Source organism: Panthera leo, chromosome A1 (genome assembly GCF_018350215.1).
Source record: "Panthera leo isolate Ple1 chromosome A1, P.leo_Ple1_pat1.1, whole genome shotgun sequence".
Lineage (NCBI taxonomy): Eukaryota > Metazoa > Chordata > Mammalia > Carnivora > Felidae > Panthera > Panthera leo.
The window spans coordinates 110,957,417-110,979,000 of NC_056679.1; the positions used below are offsets into that span (position 1 = coordinate 110,957,417).

General features: G+C 40.4%; 1 protein-coding gene across 2 annotated transcripts; it reads right to left on the bottom strand.

Moving 5' to 3' along the window:
- Positions 1-4,905: 4,905 nt before the first annotated feature.
- On the bottom strand, positions 4,906-21,275 carry SKP1 (S-phase kinase associated protein 1). 2 transcript variants are annotated; one of them, XM_042935095.1, is made up of 6 exons: positions 21,072-21,275; positions 18,079-18,175; positions 12,058-12,131; positions 8,111-8,254; positions 6,498-6,638; positions 4,906-5,802 (listed from the first exon to the last, which is right to left on the bottom strand). In XM_042935095.1, exons 2-6 carry the CDS (start codon positions 18,173-18,175, stop codon positions 5,767-5,769), a joined length of 492 nt encoding a protein of 163 aa, XP_042791029.1. In that variant the 5' UTR covers positions 21,072-21,275; the 3' UTR covers positions 4,906-5,766. The 2 variants fall into 2 exon arrangements, with proteins under 2 accessions (XP_042791029.1, XP_042791040.1); XM_042935106.1 differs by lacking the exon at positions 21,072-21,275 and adding an exon at positions 20,814-20,868.
- Positions 21,276-21,584: the final 309 nt, after the last annotated feature.

Genomic DNA, 21,584 nt, shown 5'->3' on the forward strand with positions numbered 1-21,584 from the left:
TTTGTTTCAAGTTAGAAAGGCTACTTTATCAGGACTTTCTCAGGTCTACTCAGAGCTTACCACCCAAGGAGACCCTGGTTCCCAGGAACTCCCCCAGATCTCTAACTCAGGCTCTTGGGCTCTCTACTGGCCCAGGGCAGCTAATGGACCTTCACTGGTCTACCTGTACACAATGGGCAGGAGGGGTCTGAGAGGAGCCCTAACTGATGTAATTAAGACAGTGGAGAGACGTTAGAAGGGGATATTCCCATAGTCAGTTTGCTAGAATAAAAGCCTAGCTCAAGGCAGGACAGATTATGAAATTAACGCTAGTGTAGGCACAGAAGTAACTGGAAAAAGCAAATTCTGTGCTAGGGGTAGGAACTATCCTATCACTAGCAGTTGTCAAGAATTCAGTCACTGGCAATACAAGGTAAGAGGTATCTCATCAGCTATGAATTCTATAGCAAATAGTTACTAGTTCAAGTTGACACATTTTTCAAGTTCACCTGGGGCTCAGGACCAGGTCTTTCTTCTCCATTCAGATGTTCTTTCATTTCTTTATCTGAAGACTTGTTCTTTTGAGCATGTACAGTCAATCTCTGGGGTATGGGTGAGGGAAAGGGAGAAATGTGGAGGGGGAGTAAAGAGTAGGAAATGAAGGAAGAGAAGGAAAGGCAGGCCACTCTGGAAACTCCTCTTAAATACAGTTTTGTGACAGTGTAGCTCTCTGTATTCCCACCCATCCTAACAGCCTCCTGGGACACAATTATCTGCAAAGCAATTGAAATAAGTAAAAGAAGTTGTAGAAAAGCACACTCAGCACAGAAAGGTGCTCAGTAAGTACTTCTGAAATTTTTAAGTTAAGCAGTGTCAAAAACTCATGGGAACCACAGAATGTAGAAATAGATACTGTTGTAAGCAACTATATTCTATATGCTTCCCACAAAATGCCTCTCGGTTTTGGGACACAGATCAGATGTAGCCAAGGTGTAAAATACTACAAGGCAACAAGTATACCATCCAGGAGTTACATAAACTATCACTCAAATCAAGTCCCACACTGGAATTCCAGCCAATAAGAGCATCCTGACCAACTCTTTTATGCCACCAATAAGGCTCATATCCACTGACAGCTCAACAGTAAGGACAGCATTCAGTCTATACTGCTTAGATGTCCAAAAGGCACTATGTTGGGCCAAGGATTATGTTCTAAACTTCCCACACCATCAGTCTTGATATGCACATCTCGTTCTCACTCTGCCTTGCAAAGAGTCATTTTTAACAGTAAACAAAGCATCAAGTAGGACTGTCAAGCTCCCAAATTCACAATCCTTTAGTACAATACTAAAAAAATGTTTTCGTTCAAATACTCAAGAACTGCACTGCCTGACATGGGTCTAACTAATTACTACTCTTCCCAGAGTATCACAAAATTCTGTCAGCCCTCATGTCTCTTTTCAGCCTATATTCTCCAGCAGACCTACTGACACCCAACCTTTTGCTGGTAGTTCCACACTGAACACTGCCTTCCCCTCACCTTGGCATCACTCCACTCCCAACCAAAACAACTTCTGAAGCCAAATTAGTTTCTCTCACAGCACTTTCGTAGACTCTTCCAGCCCTGGGGCCCCCATTTACTCATTAATCTTGTTCTGTACAGGAACATTTTTAATAGTTACTCATCCCCTCCTAGCAGTATTTATGCCTTGCCTCATGAGCTACGCCAAAAGCTCCCAAGAGGGCAACCATCTCTTACACTTCCTACAAAAGAGAAGCCAGAGGCTACACTTCAGGGATTCAATCATTTCATATGTTTTCCCTTTACTTGCAGTCTTCTCCCTTACTCTCTTCTGTCCTAGCGTGAAATCAGTTTTCATACAAACCAGATAACTGAAGATTACCATCTTTATAAAGCTCAAGTAACTTCTAGGGAGAACATTTGTTTGATTCCATTCCATTTAAATGTATAATGAGCTTTAGAACAACAAAGACTAGAAAGATCTTCAAATGGAAGTGGTGGCACAAGTTAAGCTTGGAAAGATGAAAGCTTCTTAGGCCATGGATATGGTAAAGGGTACTGCTGTTCTCTCAGTTCTTTCCTCTTGCAAGCCACTTCCTATCCCTGTATAAACTGCCCTAGTAAGAGTCTAGGCAACCTAGACCTCATTTCATTTTTTTTCAGATATAGTATATATTCTTTTTTAAGTTGGAGGGAGAGGGAGAGGGAGAGGGAGAGAGGGAGAGAGGGAGAGGGAGAGAGGGAGAGAGGGGAGAGAGGGAGAGGGAGAGGGAGAGGGAGAGGGAGAGGGAGAGGGAGAGGGAGAGGGAGAGAGGGAGAGAGGGAGAGAGGGGAGAGAGAGAGAGGGAGGGAGAGAGAGAGGGAGGGAGAGAGAGGGAGGGAGAGAGAGGGAGGGAGAGAGAGGGAGGGAGAGAGAGGGAGGGAGAGAGAGGGAGGGAGAGGGAGGGAGGGAGAGAGAGGGAGGGAGAGAGAGGGAGGGAGAGAGAGAGAGAGAGAGGGAGAGGGAGAGGGAGGGAGAGAGGGAGAGGGAGAGGGAGAGAGAGAACATATCCCAAACAGGCTCCACACTGGGTGTGGAGGGGCTCAATCCCACAACCAGGAGACCATGACCTGAATCAAAACCAAGAGTTGGATGCTTAACCGACTGAGCCACCCAGGCACCCCCTAATTTCTTAATTTACCCTGGATCAGCCAGCTATAGGACTGGCCAGTTTTTAAGTAAGCTAAGAGACCATGTGGTTTGGAATATCTGCCCGCTCTGAGTCACATGTTCATAGGAATTCATTGTTACTCTCCTCCTCCTCCAGCTAGTTCCAGTCTAAGCTCAGCATTACCATTAACTTCATATTACAGGGCTGCAGTCCTAACAGTGCACCAAATTACAGTATAAATCTTAATTCCAGGAGCTAATGTGTTCAAACAGTTGCAGAATAAACAAATCACAGCTATAATGCCACTCAATCTGTAACAATGTTAGGATGTCTCTGTGCATCTTTGGAAAAACATAAAAACTGCAAAGCAGCACCTACCTTTTGTATTAAAGATAGATTTATGAAGGCAAGCTAATAAAATATAGCAGCACTTCAAATGACAAAACTTCCTTCTACAATACAACAATTATTAGAATCTGTTTGAGGAGGCATATCCTTAATCCATGGCTATGTCAGGGAAAAAGGAGTAAGCGAACATTCAGAAGTAGTTTGGTTTACTCTCAATCCTAAGTAACACGGTCAATGAAAAGCTGAGAAGCCAAAGAAATTACCATTTCGAACTTACCTCAGGACAGGTAGGCACTAAGAGGCAGAAACGGGGTCCGGCCTCACAGTATGACTTTATTCCACAGTTTTAGTTTAGAAAAGCTGGGAGAGTGGGAAAGAGTGTATCTCTGAAGATAGGTTTGGTTACTGTGGATAAGGAGAAAGGGCCACTTACTTTCCCTGCGTAAGGTAAGGGCACAGAAACTCTTAGTAGGCATATTAAAGAAATATTTATTGAGTGGACAGCAGGTTAGAAGGAGTAAGGTAGGCCGAGTGCTGCAGCCAGCCTGAAGTGCCTCTGAACACCATACCTATGACTTCTGTGGGCACGCAATGTCCACAAATGGCCTATTTTCTATTGGATGAGCTGTCAGACTTCTATTAAACCTGAGAGTTTAACATTATCAGGATATTTTGTTTAAAGCCTAGGGCCATAATCTACACAAAATCAGGAAGGCGGCAAAAATCTTTACTATATTGTCTACTCGAGTCTTACCTATTCACAAAGATCCTAGTGTCCTTTAAATATGGGTAGTGGTATTATTTAGTCCTGTAATTCCAACAATTCTTGGGGGTTATACAGACTGAGAACAGGTTTTGTTTCCCAGAAGCGGGTATGTTTCCTTCCCAAACTAAACATGGCACATGTGCTAACAATCCTGAACTTTCAAGAGTTTTGTTTTTCATAATCTTGCTAGGGATAGAATGGGGGGTGGGATTAAGCTTTTTACAAGAACTGACAGGCAGGAATTAGCAGAGGAGACACTGCAGCTAGGGTTCAATTCTGCCACCTTCCCAATTAAAACTAGGACAAATGGAAAACAAGTTTGATCCCTGGAATGAAGGGAGCCAGGGAGCCAGAAGTAGTCACAAAGGTTGGCAAACTTTTTCTCTCAAGGGCCAGAGAATAAACTTTTTAGGCTTTTTGGTCAAATACAGTCTCCTATATTGATTTTTTAACAATACTCTAAAAACATAAAAAACATTTTCAACTCAAAGACTGCAAAAACAGGCTGTGGGATGGATTTCACCCACACATGGATTGTAGCTTGCAATCTCTGGTACAGGCAACGAACAGGAATTCATGTAACACAGCATACGGGACTTTATTAAATAAGACAGACTTGGGGCAATGAGAGGTGAAGTATAAGGGCAAATTACTGTCAACAAATAATCTGAGCCAAAAAAGCTCACAGTAAACATGAAGAGAATGCAGGAAGATTACATGTGAATACAGGTGATGCTAAATGGGAAAGGAAGAAAAAAGGGAGCACATGGGAAGAAAGAAAAAAGATGATAAAACAATTTGTGAGCCATCTCAAGCCATCAAGAAAACATTCTACTGTAGGGCAGAGGCTGGCAACAAGATCAGGACATGCAGTCCTGTGTGGCCATGTACACAGATTAAGAACTAAAGCACTGGCAAAAAATAAAATAAATAAAAAATAAAGCATTGGCTCTAGCAAACCCTGTCATTGGCAATCAGAAAAGACACAAGCCTACCAGAACCCAATTGTTTTGTGAGCAGCCTCCAGTGAGTCAGGACACAAACTGACTATAAGCTGTCTCCAGCTACCAAACCATTTGTATATTTAACTCATTTAATAACAAGTGAAGAGACACAGTTAAGTACACAAAAGCAAACCATTTACCATCTACTATGTAACTTACTTTTTATTGAAAGTATCTTGCATTCATGATGGATACCTTCTAGGTTTTGCCAGACATTTTAATGTTAAAGGTTAAATTATTTTTACATGCAAGTAGTGTGACGTTTCCCCCACATGGGATCACTGATTATAAAAAGATGACATATCACACAGGTTATTTGTCCTTTTTAATTGAAAAGCTAACAGACCATCTAGTTATATTTCCCCCAAAACCACAAACTGAGGAGTAACTGACTCTCTAGCCAACATAGTCAAAGCTGAGGATTAAAAATGCAAAAACAAGTCCTTAGATCCAATTAAAGGAGCCCTGCTACATACAGGCTCATCAATACCAGTGGCACTCTTTGATTCCAGGAAGCTGGAAGACATCCTAATAATCCCACTCAAAACATTTACCTCAAGTAGCCTTTTTCCAGTTTCCAACTCATGAATAAAGATAATACGTTGTTAATTCTAGTTCAGAAAACTTTTTGCAACTTGTTTTATTTACAATGCCAACTTTTAAAAGGTTATTAAACTAACGTTAACTGACAATAAACTAGGTGGAAAACATTTTACAGAGAGGGAAATCCCAAAATGCCACCTTCTATAGCAAACCCACAGTTGAGTTTTATTCAGAGTGAAGAAACAAAAACTTTTGATCATACTGGAAGAAACTCAGCCATAAGTTTGGAATCTGTACTCAAACTACACATGCAAGGAGGACAATATTCTGCTAAAACAACTGATTTGCTGCTGCGTTTGTCTACGGTTCGTCTAATATTAACAATTATAAACAGAGCAGTGCAACTAGTATTTGGAACAATCCTTACAGTGTTACAGTGTCAGGCATAACATTTCACTTCTCTTCACACCACTGGTTCTCTTTGCGTACCTAGAAGAGACAGATATAAGGAAGCACCTTAAGAAGTCTTTCCTCAGACTACTACCTAATTATTCATCAACAGACTATGAAGAGGGTCAGAAAGGGACAGACAAAAAACTGGAAAAATACCAGGTTGCAAGTACACTTCCTGGTTATCCTTCTTTGCCTCCCCAGGTTTTTATTCTACCCTGCTGAAATTATCAAAAAAGCAAAGGCAATGGGCATTAAAGCTTCAGTCACCAGACATGACAACAAATTCAAACAGTTCATGCACATTATTTCAGTTTGTAGCTGTGTCAACATTCTGATCTTTTCATTCATTTCTTCCCCCACTCACTAAGATGCTCATAAGTGTCCTGGCCTAACACCATCCACAGGGGTTGCTTTTCTGAAGTCAAATATTTATGGCTTGCTTACATGTAAGGTCCCAGGTGCCAAAACTAGTAACTGCAAAGGAGTAAATATCAAAGAGCACCTATGATTGAAAACTAATCATTCTTATGCTTAGGCAAGAGTGGTATTGTGCAAGTGTTTAGACTTAACAGACCACTCTCAAAACGAGTATTTTTATAACACAGAAGGTACCTACTAACCCTCAAGTAAAAGTCAAGATTCCCTGATAGACACACATCTTTTCTGAGCATGTCTGCATTTCATTCTTTTTTAAAAAGTGTGTGATCAAGAACAAGCTGTGAGCAACCTACCTGGGCTTCCTCTTCTTCAGTAAAATCATTTTTGATATTGAAGGTCTTGCGAATCTCCTCAGGAGTTTTCCCCTTGATCATATTGGCAACAGTCTTGCATGTAACATCAAGCAAACCTTTAATGTCTAAGTAGTTTGCAGCCTGTAAAGTGATTGTTTTCATTAAAGAATTATTTGAGGTTGTAACCTAAATCTAAAGGTAGTGACTGCCAATCCATATCTAATTAACTAAAATGCTAATTTTATGAAATTAAAGGGAAAATAAATCAGATTCTTTTGTGAAATATTTTTGTAAGTTCTTCTGTTATACCTTCTATAATATGGAGTCCTGCTGCTGCCTTAAGCGAACTACACTACCTCTAATGCTAGAGAAGAGCCGCTACTTATGGGCGTGTATGTTTGTGTTCATGGGTGCACAAGCATATGTCAAATCTTGACAAAAATATTTAAAGAGGCAAAAGCAGTAATAGCATTACATTTTACTGATCTCAAACAATTTCTTTGGTTTCTTTGGTTTTCTCTATTTTCTACTCTTACCTTCAATATTCCCTTTCTTTGGCTTTAATTTCATCTTTCATTAGTTTAAGGTAAAAGCTTAGATCAGTGATCTTTTCCAATACAGGTGGTTTAGTGCTATCAACTTTTCTCTGAATACTACTTTAGCTGCATCTGCGATTTTTGTGTGTTGGGTTTTATTTCCATTCAGATCAAAATACTTTCTGGCATACAATTTTTAATTCTTTTCTAATTTTTCTTTTGATTTCTTCTTTGACTCATGGGTTACTAAGAAGTGTTAAGTTTTCAAATATTTAGATTTTCCAGATAGCTTTGTTACAGACTTCTCATTTAATTTCACTGTGATCAGATCACACAGTGTATGTGCCTTGACTCCTTTCAAGCCTTGACTCCTTTCAAAAATTTGGACTTTTTTCCTACCATTAACAGGTCTATCTTAGTAGTATACTTTCGAGAAGAGTATGTATTCTGCTGTCATTATATTTAACATACTAGAAATGTCCATCAGGATAAGTCAGTCAATAGTGTCGTTCATGGCTTCTACATCCTTACTGATTCTACTTGTTTTATCAATGAAGTAGAGACACGTGTTAAAATCACTAGGATTGTGGATTTGTCTATCCATCCTTTGAGTTCTACTGGTTTTTGTTTCACTTTTTGGAAATTCTTTTAGGCAATAAACACTTAGGACTATAATGCCCTAATAATGAACTGATCCCTTCATCATTATGTAGCAACCCTCTTTAATCCTGGTTGATATTCTTTGCTCTGAAGTCTACTTTAATATAGTCACTGCAGTTTTTTTTTGATTACTGTTATCATAATTTAATCTTTTTCCACCCTTTAAATCTGTCTCTTTAAAGTGGGTGTTTTGGACACAGCATAGCTGAATTTTGCTTCTTAAAAATTCAATGTGACCATCTCCACCCTCTGTTGCATTTACATTTGATCACTTATTTAATATAGTTCTTAATATATAAATTCAAATATAGCACTGCACTGGAGTATATAGAGAATTAAAATTCAGTGTCAATGAATTTAACAAATTTAACTATTAGAAGTGCTAGAAATATCTTAAAGAATGTATTAAGAACATACCAGAATAAGTTCAAAAAGTGTTCCTTGGTCAACTTTCAGGAATTCTTGGTCCCAAACAGGGATATCATCTGTTCGCTTTTCTTTGTTCTCATCATCCTCAGGAGGAGGGGGGTCATCCTTGTGGTGGGTGCACCATTGAATGACCTGTAACAATGAAAGTTTATTCCTCTGTGGCATTACATCACAAGGTACTCATTCCACTACTGGGGCAAAGTTATTTTTACACTGGGCTAAGAACTAGCTAGAAGTTGACTTGAATAACCAAGTTAGTAGTCAAACTTGAAAAGCAAAACCGAAGCTTGAGGAATCTTCATAACCCTAGGGGTTAGACGATCTTAAAAGCAAACATGTAGATAATTATACTTGACCACAATAAAAGGTTCCTGTGCAAAAAATACATAAAGTCAGACAGGACAATGACTAAAAAATACAAGCAACATGAGCAACCAGCAATGGATTACCCTCTAGAATATAAATCTTAAAAATCACTACAAAGTGGGGCACCTGGCTAGCTCAGTCAGTAGAGTATGTGTCTCTCTCTTGATCTCAGAATAGTGAGTTTGAGCCCCACACGGGGGATAGAGCTTACTTGAAAAAAAAAAAAAAAAACAAAAAAAAAACACTAAAGAAGTGAGCTACAGATATGAACAGGCTATTCACAAAAGAAATCTCAGGAGAAAATGCTCAGTCTTATTAGATGCAAAACCAATACTACAGTTACTACTTGAGGCTGACAAAAAAAAAAAAACTCAGGATTTTGATACTAATCTCTGGCAACAGTGTGAGGATAACATGAACCTTTATACTGGAGAGTGAGGTAATAACCCCTTTGAGGGGTGCCTGGGTGGCTCAGTCAGTTAAGCATCTGACTTCGGCTCAGGTCATGATCTCATCGCTTGTCTCTGTGCTGACAGCTCAGAGCCTGGAGCCTGCTTCAGATTCTCTGTCTCCCTCTCTCTCTGCCCCTCCCCCATGTGTGTTCTGTCTCAGTCTCTCAAAATTAAATAAACATAAAAAAAAAATTAAAAAAAAAAAATCCTTTGGAAAGTAATCTATCAAATACTAGTGAGGATGAGGATGTGCACACATTATCACCAAGAAATTCTAAACATCCGTGACATGTGCACAAGACTACTGGGCATAAGAACAAAGCAAGAAAAACCCACATGTTCCCTTAGAAGGGGAATAAACACATATAAAGTTTCAGAGAGTTGGTTAGACTCTATGTACCATCATAAAGACCAAAATCAACACTGAAAGAGTTATAGGCTACAGAATCTAGGTGGTAAATGGGTGTTTGCTGTACAGTTTCACTTTTCTGTATGATTAAAATTTATTCAGTATAATACTGGAGGAATAAGCAATGCTGAGAAAAAATGGCAGAACTGACAAACTATACTGCCAGGATGTAAGAAAAGGAAAGAACTATTTCTAGAAGGGAAAGTCAAGCTATGGAGTTTTAATGAAAGAAACAATAGTTTTTTAAGTATTCCAGTTGTATAAGAAAACAACAGCAGTATTTGCTTACGTAAGCATTAAAAAAACTGGTAAGTATATGTAAGAAACTAATGTTGACTAGTATTACTTGAGGGGGTTGCAGGTTAGACAGAGCCAAGGATGAGAGGTTTTACCATATACTTTTTTGCAGTTTTGGATCATGCAGTTATTCAGTATGTAAGTTCAAATATTCCTAAGAATAGGCTTAAAAAACTTATTCTCTCAAGTGGCCCCGTATCACCCAGACCATTAACTCTGATCTTCTGTACTAACTCCTTCCTTGTTCATTATGCTCTAGTCATCACAATTGCTGCCTTCCCACCTTTCCTCATAGAACATGCTCTTGTCTTAGGGTCACTGCACTTGCTCCCCATGCCCAGAACTCTATTCCCCCACATAATCATATCTTTGTTCAAAGATCGACTTCTCAGTAAGGCATTTCCTAACCACCTTTATTTTAAAAATAGCTAACTCTCCATCGACCAACCCAGTTATGCTCCACAACTTTCTCATCTGACTTATTTATCTTGTATGTTTCCCCCACACCTTTAGGATGTTAATTCCCTAAGGGCAGACATTTGGTCTCTGGTTACTGCTATAACTCCAACACCTAAAAAATGGCATTTGAATAAAGTCCTTTTAGATGCATTTTACATTAGGATAAAACAGAATGTTTATTGCAAGACAATACCCAGAAAAAAAAAATCTAACTAGATAAAATATAAAGCTTCTAAACCATAAAACACTATTAACTGACTTAAGTCAATGCAAAGTGATAGAAACACCACATAAACAACTCCTATAAAAAGTCCACTAGATTACAAAATGGATGAATCTTGAAAACATTATGCAAAGCCAGACACAAAAAGACAAATATTGTATAATCCCATTTATATGAGGTGCCCACAACAGTCCAATTCACAGACACAGAAAACAGTGGTTAACGGGCTGGAAGGGGTTATTGAGGAGTTACTGTTTAAGGAGTACTGAGTTTCAGTTTGGAATGAGGAAAAATTCCTAGAGATGGTGAGTCGCGGTGGCTGTACAACAGTGCAAATGTACTTAACGCCACTGAGCTGTACAGTTAAAAAAGTTAAAATGACAATTTTTAAAAAGAAATTTTAATGTTTATTTTTGAAAGAGAGAGAGCAAGCAAGCATGAGTGGGGGAGGGGCAAAGAGAGGAAGACACGAAATTCGAAGCAGGCTCCAGGCTCTGAGCTGTCAGCACAGAGTCTGACGCAGGGCTCAAACTCATGCATGAACCGTGAGATTATGACCTGAGCCGAAGTTGGACGCTTAACCGACTAAGTCACCCAGGTGCCCCTATTTATTTATTCTTGAGAGAGAACAAGTGGGAGAGGGGCAGGGGGAGAGGGAGAAACAGAATCTGAAGCAGGCTCCAGGCTCTGACCTGTCAGCAAAGAATCCAACACAGGGCTCAAACTCACCAAATGCGAGATTATGACCTGACCCAAAATCAGACACTTAACCAACTGAGCCACCCAGGCATCCAAAAAGGGTAATTTTTGTTATGTGTATTTCATAACAATTTTTTTAAGTTTATTTTGAGAGAGGGAGAGCGCATGCACGTATGCTAGCAGGGGAGGGAGGGAGGGAGGGAGAGAGAGACAGAAAGACAGAGAGACAGAGAAGAGAGAATCCCAAGCAGGCTCTGTGCTGGTAGTACAAAGCCCAACACAGGGCTACATCCCATGAACCATGAGATCATGACCTGGGCCAAAATCAAGTCAGACACTTAACCAACTGAGCCACCGAGGTGCTCCTACAACAATTTTTAAAAAGCCCACCAGAAAGACACGCAAAGGAAAACAGACCAAGCAGAAAATACAAATGGCCAATAATACATGCCAAAAAATGTTCAGGCTTAGAGAATCACTTTTTACCCAGTCTAGGGCAATTAAAAGAAATGCTAATCACTAATTGTGGTAGGATATGGAAAAATACGCAGCACAGCTGTATCTCACACCAGGATCAAGAGAAAGCATTAAGATGAAACTGCATATAGCCAATGACTTCTGAAAATCTCTGAGCAAAAGGCCAACTGGAACCAACCATTCTCATCTCTAAGCCTAACTAGTTTCCTCCACTTTATAAAATTCAGTGCTATTTCTTCAGATGAGCATCCAATTAAATGGCTGGCTCTGTTAAGGAGCCATGTACCCTGAAATGCTAAAATACTACTCAGTGTGAAGAGCCTTTTATGCTTAGACACAAGGTAAGGTGGTCAATGGTGTGGGTATATTTATTCTCAAGCTCCCCTTGCAGCGCATCTAACAAATAATCACAGAACCTAGTTAAATAAACATAACAAATATTCAGAGTCATAATCAGTCGATGTAAGGAAGCGATCTATGTAGCAGTACAATAAGATCACAAGGATGTTCAATGAAAAAACAAAAGCACATATACAAATATATAGTTTGTTACCTTTTTTAATATTGCTGCATTAACATTTGGTAGAGGAACTGGGTCATCATCTCCTTCGTCATCCATTCCCAAATCTAAGAAAACCAGAAGAGAGTTGCCATTATTCCCATTATTTATACCAAGGAGGCTATGTCTCAAATGAGTAAGTTGTAAGACGCTGTCTATGACTATGCAAACTACTCTACTAAAAATAGTTCTCTTATGAGCATTTAAAGTTAGTGGTTCCCAACAGGTCCATAAACCACCCAAAACTATAAAAAGTTGTGGGAATAGACAATTTTAGTATTACACAAAAAGGATCCTTAATGAGAAAGAAAAGTCACTTAATAAGTGGGACTGAGATGACTGGTCAGCCATTTAGTAAAAAATTAAAGCCAGACCCTTAGCCTTACTCTTAATACCAAACTCTCTAGATGGGCTGCATTTAGAAAGACAGAGGAAAAAGTATTCAAGTAACAGAATCTCCATCTATTAAAATCTGAAGCCCAAAGATGTATATATACACACACAAATCATGCAACCAATGACAAAAATAAGGCAGGCAGCTCCTTATGTACTGGTATGATCTCAGGATTAAAGTTTTTAAAAGCCAGGTGTAAGAAAATAAGTGTTATCTGAATAAAAATGGGCATATACTTAGATATTTAGATTTAAAATATCTTCACAGGAATACAGAAGTATTAACAATATTCTGTGTAGGGAAATTAACAAGAATGTGGGTTGAGGGACTCAGTTTCAGTGTATACCTGTTAAGAGTTATTCATCACGTACATATTACCTACAATTTTGAATCTACAGGTTGTCCTGGTAAAAACACCTAACTTTCAGATTCTCAAAGTAGTTGGTGAACTCCACGGAAAAACCTTAAAAATAAAATCCCTACGTTAAAGATTCTAAATAAGAGTATTTTTCATGCCAAATGGGTCCATCCTTCAGTCTCTACATGACTAAAAGATCGGCCAAAGTTATTTACTAGTTAGCAAGTACCAAGATTAGTGTCCCAAAGTTACTTCAGCACTATACTGGTTGTAGCAAAGAATCAGTTATGCTGACATGGCCAGTGGTGAATCAAATCATTTCAGTTCCTGATAAGTTAACAGGCGTCCTAGGCAATGGAGAGTCAGCAATGAACACAGGAGGATGCAAAGAATTGCTGCAATTTTAGATAGAACTGCTCAAACATGTCTTATTTAAAAGATGACACCTGAGTAAAACCCTAAAGGAGACAGAACACCTAAGCAGAGGAAATGGCAAAGGCAAAGGTCTTCTGATAGGAAGGTCTAGCATGTTCTAATAACACAGAAGGGATCCAGTATTACTAGAGCAGGGTTAGCAAGGGTGAAAGCAGATGAGACCAACAACAGAGGACCTGATAGTAACTGGGTACTGTGCATTTTGGCTACTGTATTGGGAATAGGTGGCAGAGACCAGGAGAAAGAAGGAAAACAACTATGAGGCTGGTGGCTTGTACAGGTTTACAGCTATGGAAGAATGATCCCAATTCTGTATGTATTTTGATGGTAGAGGCAAAAAGGTTTGCCAACAGATGGGAAGTAGAGTTAAGAGTCAAGGAAGACAAAAGTTTATGACATGAGGAACTGGATGGATGAAAGTGCCACTGGAGTTACCATTAACTGATATGAGCAGAGAAGTGTTCTCTGATATGTCAGAGAAGTGTTATTCTGAAGGGCAGGGAATTAAGAATAAGAACAATCTAGTTAGTTGTCTAACTAACTAGACAAAGTTAGTCTACTTCCCTAACTTTGAGGTACCAATTAGATCTTCAAGCGTAGACCAACCAGTTAAATATGTCAAGTGTAAAAATTAAAAGAGATCAGAATCATAGGTAGTTTGGGGAACTGGTGTACAGACAGCATATAACACTATGAGACTAGATGAGATGACCAAGGGAATCAAGGAGTACATATATTATGAAAAAATCCAATGATTAAGCCAGCCTTGAGGAACTACAGACTTTAAAAATGGGAAGACAGAAGGGTGCCTAGGTGGCTCAGTTAGTTAAGCATCCAACTCTTGGTTTCAGCTTAGGTCATGATCTCAGTTTCTTAAGTTCGAGCCCCACACATCAGGCTCTGTGCAGTCACCATGCGGAGCCTGCTTAGGATTCTCTCTCCCTCTCCCCCACTTATGCTGTCTCAATCAATCAATCAATCAATCAATATTTAAAAATGAGAGGATAGAAAGCTGTGAGGTAAGTACTAAGTAAAGTATCCTGGAAGTCAAATGTAGAAGGGGATGATCAAATGCTGTCAACAGGTCTAGATGAGAAATGAAACAGATCACGCACTTGACAACATGGAAGTCACTGAGCTTAACAAGCAGTTCCAGTGGAGTGGTAAAGATGAGAGTAGATCGAAAAATTATCTTAGTTTCCTGTACAGATGGATCAATCCTGTCCCCTCTCCTCCTTTCTACCAATGTCATTCCCTGATCCCATCTCGACCTAGAGTAAAAGTACAAAAATGACTATCCCAATTTGCATTAAGCCACTTTTGCTTTTCCTGTTCTAGTATGAAGTATTTTTTAAATTAACTTATTTAGGGGCACCTGGATGGCTCAGTCTGTTAAGTGTCAGACTTCAGCTCAGATCATGATCTCATAGTTCAAGAGTTAAAGTCCAGCATCAGGCTCTCTACTATCAGGAAGAACCTGCTCTGGATCCTGTGTCTCTCTCTCTCTCTGCCTCTCCCCAGGTGCTCCGGCACAGGCTCTCTCAAAAATAAACATTGGAAAAAAAAAGGAAAGAAACTTAATGCCTTTTTAAAAATTTATTTACTTACTTAGTTACTTACTTATTTATTTAAAGTAGGCTCCATGCCCAATGTGAGGCTTGAAATCATGACCCTGAGATCAAAAGTCACATACTCTACTGAATGAGCTAGCCAGGTGCCCCTAGTGTGAAGTATTTTTAATCAGAAGGGAGAAAAAGAAGTTACAATATATAAAATACTTGAGGAACCATAATACAGAACACCAACTTGTTTAGATCCAAATGTTATTTGGAAGAAGGTTTAAGCCCTGTTAAAAACAAGGGCCTTATTGGGGCACCTGAGTGGCCTCTGGCTCTTGATTTCAGCTCAGGTCATGATCTCACAGATTGGTTTGTGGCATTGAGTCCCACATCAGGCTCTGAGTTGAAGGTGTGGAGCACGCCTGGGATTCTGTCTCCCACTCCCTCTGCTCCTCCCCATCTTGTGCGTGCACAGGTGCTTGCTCGCTCTCTCTCTCAAAATAAATAAAACAGTTATCAAGGATCACCTCCCTAGCATTTAAACTAAGGATGTACAATGTCTTTTCCACTTTTAGACTGACTTCACAAGTAGCAACAGTCATTCCTTTAAGCTATTTAGTTTCAAGGACTTCTGAAAGACACCTGTATCCTGATACCACATCCTGAACCTGAACAAATCAGTAAGTCCACGTGCACACATGCCAAGATTTTCAGTTCTGATTATACTGTGATTAGGTTTTATTTTTGTCTTCTAAGTCACAAAAAACCCATAATCAGAGATACTGCAGATGCAAAACAAAGAAAGCAGTAAGCTGCCAAATCCAATGGGCTCCAATCCTGATGAGCTAGAATTTTATATAAACGACTGGTACTTAAGATAAAAACAATTCACCTATGATGCCCAAAGGCTATGAAAGCAAAGAATCATTTAACTGTTGCTATCACTCCACTTGCTTCAGTGATCAAAAGAGGCATGGATAACCTTCACGGAGCCCTATGTTCTTATATGGGCAAATGCTTTTTGAAGCAGCACAGGACAGATTAGTGTGCCAGACACTACTAAGATGAAATAAAGAACACTTTCATCGCCAAAGCAAGTATTCAGGCAGCAGTTTTGGTATCAGTTCTACATCTTCTAGATAAAGCCTTACTCACCTGCCTTTAGGGACACTTGGAATGCTTTCACACTCTTTATTAGTGACCATACCATAGTTCTTCATTCAACAGGTACTTGATGAACAGTGACTGTGGGATGTACCAAGGGGTTTACAACTTAATAGAAGTGATCTATGTATGTATGTACCAGGATACAGGACCGTAAGTGCCACATGATTGGTACCAATTACCAAAAAGAATTACATGTTCAGCTTTTATCAGCAAACAGAAATTACCAGCTTAGAAAACAGAAGACACACCCTCTGTAATTTAGTTTTTGCCTCTACCAAACTTAATATGTGCAGGAAGAAATCCTCTTACTACGAAATTCCAAATAACCAGTCTGTAGATGAATGTGATAATCACTCTGGTCACCTCAAAATGCCTCCCTTGACTTCCACAAATCTTATTCCACTCATTCTCCACTTCTGACTTCTACTCTCTTAACTCCACCTGTCTCCCATTCCAATATGGCTGACTGCCAACCTCAATTTACTCCCACAGATACATACTCCTATAACCCACCACACAAAGTCTATGTATCCCTAGTAGTCTACAGCTCAGGGATCAATCCACACAGTCAACTGTCTAGTAGACTGTTACAAAACTCTTCTGGGCGTGGGGTGGGGAGGGGACCAAACATACATAACATGTTCAAGCTCCAAAGTCACATTCTTTCCATTTCTCTCAAGCCCATTCTTCAGCTCTACCAACTAGAGTATCACAAGCTCACCCCACACCAATAAACCCCAACTAAAAGCTTCAATTTTACTTTTCTCTAACACACCTTGTCCACTTTACCTCAGAATAACCTCCCAAAACATCCTAATTTTACTAAATTTGAAATATTGCCTCACTAGTACCACCCACTATAGTCTCTACCCAAGCCTGAAAAATAACATCAGCCAAGATATTTCCCCAGCACCTCTTGGCACATTTTATCAATGCACTAATTATACCATGTGACAGTGTGTCTTGTTTGGTGTCTTTCTCTCTTCCCAGTTTATAAATCCTTCAAGGGCAAAGACGGTTTCTCACTTAGCTTCCTTTCCCCAGCATACAGCTAGTGCTTGGCATGTAACTTTTCTCTTAGCTGAAGCATAAGCTACATAAAAAACCTTTGATATTTGAATACAGAACAACATTCTTCTTACTATTAATTTTTTTTCACCAATGCAAGAAATTGATTTGCATTGTCTCCATATACTATTAACTAATGTCTACCAACCCACTGGAATAGTAAGAAAAGATTCAAGTGAACTAGTACAAGTTTCAAAATGTTTCAGGACCTGTTTTGTAACCTTACTTCTTTAACGTGCGGGGTCTATGCTTTGCAGCAGTTTCAAAGGAACGACAAAAAAGACAAAAAGGAAAACGTGGTTTTAAAAAAAAAAAAAAAAAAAAAAAAAAAAAGGGGCGCCTGGGTGGCGCAGTCGGTTAAGCATCCGACTTCAGCCAGGTCACGATCTCGCGGTCCGTGAGTTCGAGCCCCGCGTCAGGCTCTGGGCTGATGGCTCGGAGCCTGGAGCCTGTTTCCGATTCTGTGTCTCCCTCTCTCTCTGCCCCTCCCCTGTTCATGCTCTGTCTCTCTCTGTCCCAAAAATAAATAAAAAAAAAAAAACGTTGAAAGAAATAAAAAAAAAAAAAAAAAAAAAAAAAAAAAAAAAAAAGACCAACATCTCAGTTTACCATCTACTCAGCTTACTCCCCTGCTGAAACAAAGTATTCTATTTAGCTACCATATAGGGAGGTATCTCTTTTTCCGGAGGCTTTTATTTTTCTCATTACAAACAGCGAACCCAAATTTACTTCAAAGAGAATTGGGCGGGCCATTATTGTCTGATGCTGGGAAATCACTTCAATATTAGTTTATGGCCTTACCTATTTAGCAATGGGGAAAAAAAAAAAAAAAACCTCATTAATTCAGACAATACAGCAAGGATGTCCTGTATCAGAAAACTGTAGTTTTTAATTTAAAAAATGTAAACTTTACCCCTCATACTCTTGTGCACTTAATGACAAATCATGCCTTGTATAAATTCAATGTTCACAGGTTATCTCCACCTAAATATTACTTCTACTTTTCCTTCACCCAGGTTTTCTAATAAACTTACCTTCCAACATGGTCTTGATAGTCACAGACTGTTTGGCAATTTCAACATCAACTTCAAATATCTCTCCATCAGAACTCTGCAACTTAATTGAAGGCATCTAAAAAAAAAAAAAGGTATTATATTGAACTTGAAATTTAAGAGATATTAGTTCTATGCATTTGGTCAACTATAGTCTGTTAGAAGACCTCTATCTTACTAACTACAAAATCCTAAGGACCCGTACTATGTAAAACCCCTGTTAAACACTTCAAGTGGTTATTCACAGGCTAGCATAGAAGACAGAAAATTTTTTCAAAGTTTCAAATTTTTTATAACTCATAGGAACACAAGCTTTTAAGGCCTGCCCTAATGAAATTATTACTGGAATAAATTTAAGAGTTACATTCTACACTTCTAATGCAAAATATACTTCAAATAAACTTGTTTATTTTGTCTTTGCCTGCTTTTCTGCTCTTACTAAGTACTCATTACTCTCATCTGAATAGTTAACTGCCACAAAAAACTGCAAACCTGAGGGTGGTCAGTCCTAAACAAACAAAGCTAATAACGTACTCATTTTCCAATAGTGAAACTTAAGTGAAAAATGAGTTCAAATCCAAGGAGTATATGAGAATATACTTACATATGTTTGCATCAATGTAAAATATGCAAGATAATGAAATATTTAAGGATAAATAATCAATCTAATTTACAAAACCAAATAAGGTACCTAAATTTAACAGTACTTCTTAGCTTTCATTACAACTGTCCAGGTTTCCAAGTTTGAGTTCTGCTAAAATCCTCAAAGAAATAACCCATTACTTGCTCCAAAAATGTATTTATTACCTCAGATAAATTATGAGTCATTGGGAAAAAGACACTTCTTAGATAAAAATTAATTAAGCAATTAACTACAAAGGACTTGAGTTCTGACAAAAAAACAACCAAACACTTCTTTAAAACTAAAAGTTCTAAGCCATCAATTTCTTATTTTCAGATTGTTGGCAAAGGCACTTGGGGGAGGACTCTCAAGATTAATCCACGATCTCTTCAAGTTTCAAGTACAGAATTGAAAGGCCCCTGCTTCTGAGTATTCATAATCCTGCAATGTCACTATTAAGTTGAAATTGCAGAGTTTGGCATTTAAAACATTCACTGCAGGGCGCCTGAGTGGCTCAGCTGGTTAAACGCCCAACTCCTGATTTCAGCTCAGGTCATGATTTCATGGTTTGTAAGTTCAAGCCCTACATAGGGCTCTGTGCTGACATGGAGAATCTACTTGGGATTCTCTCTCTCTCTCAAACACTAAAAAAATTTCAACCATTCACTGCACCTATTTTAGGATCAAAGACTTCAAACCCATGAAATCAGTTAAAATATTCATTCGCCTTTTCCCAATTATCTCCATTCCTCCAAATAAACAAAAGAAAGGAAGCAAAAATGTTTTAAAACCAGCCACTGAAATATCCTGCTCTCACTCATCAATGGTTAGAGACAATCTCATTTCACTTTTCAGTTCACAAAGATGTCTGTTCCTCCATGATGCTTAATGCTTGCCAATAATGCAGTTGTTCTGTTCAACAGAAAAGGGCCCAGTGCAGAGAACCTTCCCTGTGACAGGGCAGTAACAAAAGGTAATCCCAAAGGAAATACTTCAACGTGAACTCAATTTTTTTTTTTTTTTTTAACATAACATTCTACATTCTTTTTACATTCGATAGTACTGGAATGAACACTAAAGAATGACAAGTCTGGGACTTCAGTTGATAAAATTAGTTTTAAGGAAGGTGACCATTTCGTATTTCTCTCAAATAACTCTTGGCAAATAATTAGATCTGCTTAGTCATAGTCAAATTCCTGTATTAGGTTACTCTTAAGGGAGTTGAGATCTTATTAAATAAGCAGGGAGGCAATCTGTTAATCTGTAATCGGATGCACTTTGTGATGCCAAACTTAATACTTAAAGAGAACTTTTTTTTAATGTCTTAGAGCTAGAATTCGGTGCAAAACTGCAATAATAATGGACGAGATTTTGATTTGACAGGTTTTCAAGCAATTCTTTAAGTTCCTCATCTTGTAAATTAAATCCCCCTCCATGACTGGAATGAAGCAGGTTCTGTCAACAACATAAAGAAAAAGCTGTTTTAAGGGACCCGAATTCTGGCACCTCCTTTTGGAGAGGAGAGCGAAGTCTGCGTTGCTCTGTGACAGATACATTCTATTGTGACGCTCTGATACATTCACTATCCCAAAACCCAAACGTGAGGTCCTATCCAGGTGAACATTCTAACCCTGTAAAACATGACCCAAAGCGTCTGGCTTTTAATGAGTTAGGCCTCCCTAAAAGTCACACCACCATGACGAGGGCATCTGCTATTTCAACAGTTGTTTCAGCAACTCCAAGCTGTGGCAAAAAAATGGCGAGAAATATTCTGAAGGAGCAAGCGGCTATCTGCAAGCATGCGGCCCAAACACAGCCAGGACCCGGGACTAGTGAGGGCAGATACAAGGGAGAGAAGGAACGCGAGCCAAAAATCCAGCGCTCCCAAACTCCCACCGGCCACGCTCCCTCCGGACATCAAAACAACAAACACGCACACCACGCCCACGCCCGCCCAAAGACCTGCACTGAAAGCCCCGCCGCCACCCACGCCCAAGAGAAGCCCAGGGCCGCAGCCTGGGCCTCGCAGCCGAGCTCTGCGCCGACTGACGCTCGCCCCGTGCGAGGAAGGACCAATCCCGGGCCCGGCTCGCACCTTCTCCCGCCCGCCGGCCTGGGCGCCCACGAGGCGTCGTGAGGACGCGCGGCCAGGAGAGGCCTCGCCGTCGGGGGGGATGGGAGGGAGGGGGAGGTGGGGCGGGAGAACGGGAGCCAGCGACAGGTTCCACTGGGCCTGAGGGACGTAAGGCCCAGGTGCCTCCCGCCTCCGGCAGGCCAAAGCACAGCGGTGCGGACACCCAGCTCGAAATCCACGGCGCTACCGCCCCATTCCGCTCGGCCTGCGTCTACTCACGGTGCTCGGTCTCAAGGAGACTGCGGGCCGGAGGGTGACAAGAACAAGGCAGGGGGGCCTCCGCTACGAGAAGAGAAAGGCAGAGAACAAGGCCACTACGGCGGCGCGGCGCGGCGTCGGCCTTTATAGAAGCGGGCGCAGGCGCCGAGGACCCCGGAGCCGGAGGCGTCACAGAGCCGGCGGGGCTGGCCGCCGAGATCGCCTGACGCAGGCCGAGGACTGTGGGGCGGAGAAGCGGCGGGCGCGAGGCGCGGGGGCGGGGTTTCGTCCTTACCCTCCCGCTCCACCCCACCCCACCCCACCCCCGAGAGCGCGGCTCGCTGTCCTGAAAGCAGGAGCGCGGGCCTGGCTGGGGTACTCCGCAGCCAGCCAGGGTCCTTCAGGCAGGGGCTGCCCTAAGCCGAATTAAAGACCCCAGTCCTGAAAAACCTAGAAACTGCTAGTGGGTGTGGGGGGGGGAGGGGAGGGTTAGTGTTCGGGAGCCTTTCTGGCTTCCCTTTCCTGAAGGGGAAA

Excerpts from the sequence above, each read along its gene's own strand:
- SKP1 (XM_042935095.1), bottom strand. The coding sequence starts at position 18,175 with ATGCCTTCAATTAAGTTGCAGAGTTCTGATGGAGAGATATTTGAAGTT. Across the intron at positions 12,132-18,078 it reads TATCAAGACCATGTTGGAAG|ATTTGGGAATGGATGACGAA; the intron begins GTAAGTTTATTA and ends TGGTTTTCTTAG. Across the intron at positions 6,639-8,110 it reads CACTTTTTGAACTTATTCTG|GCTGCAAACTACTTAGACAT; the intron begins GTATGTTCTTAA and ends ATCACTTTACAG.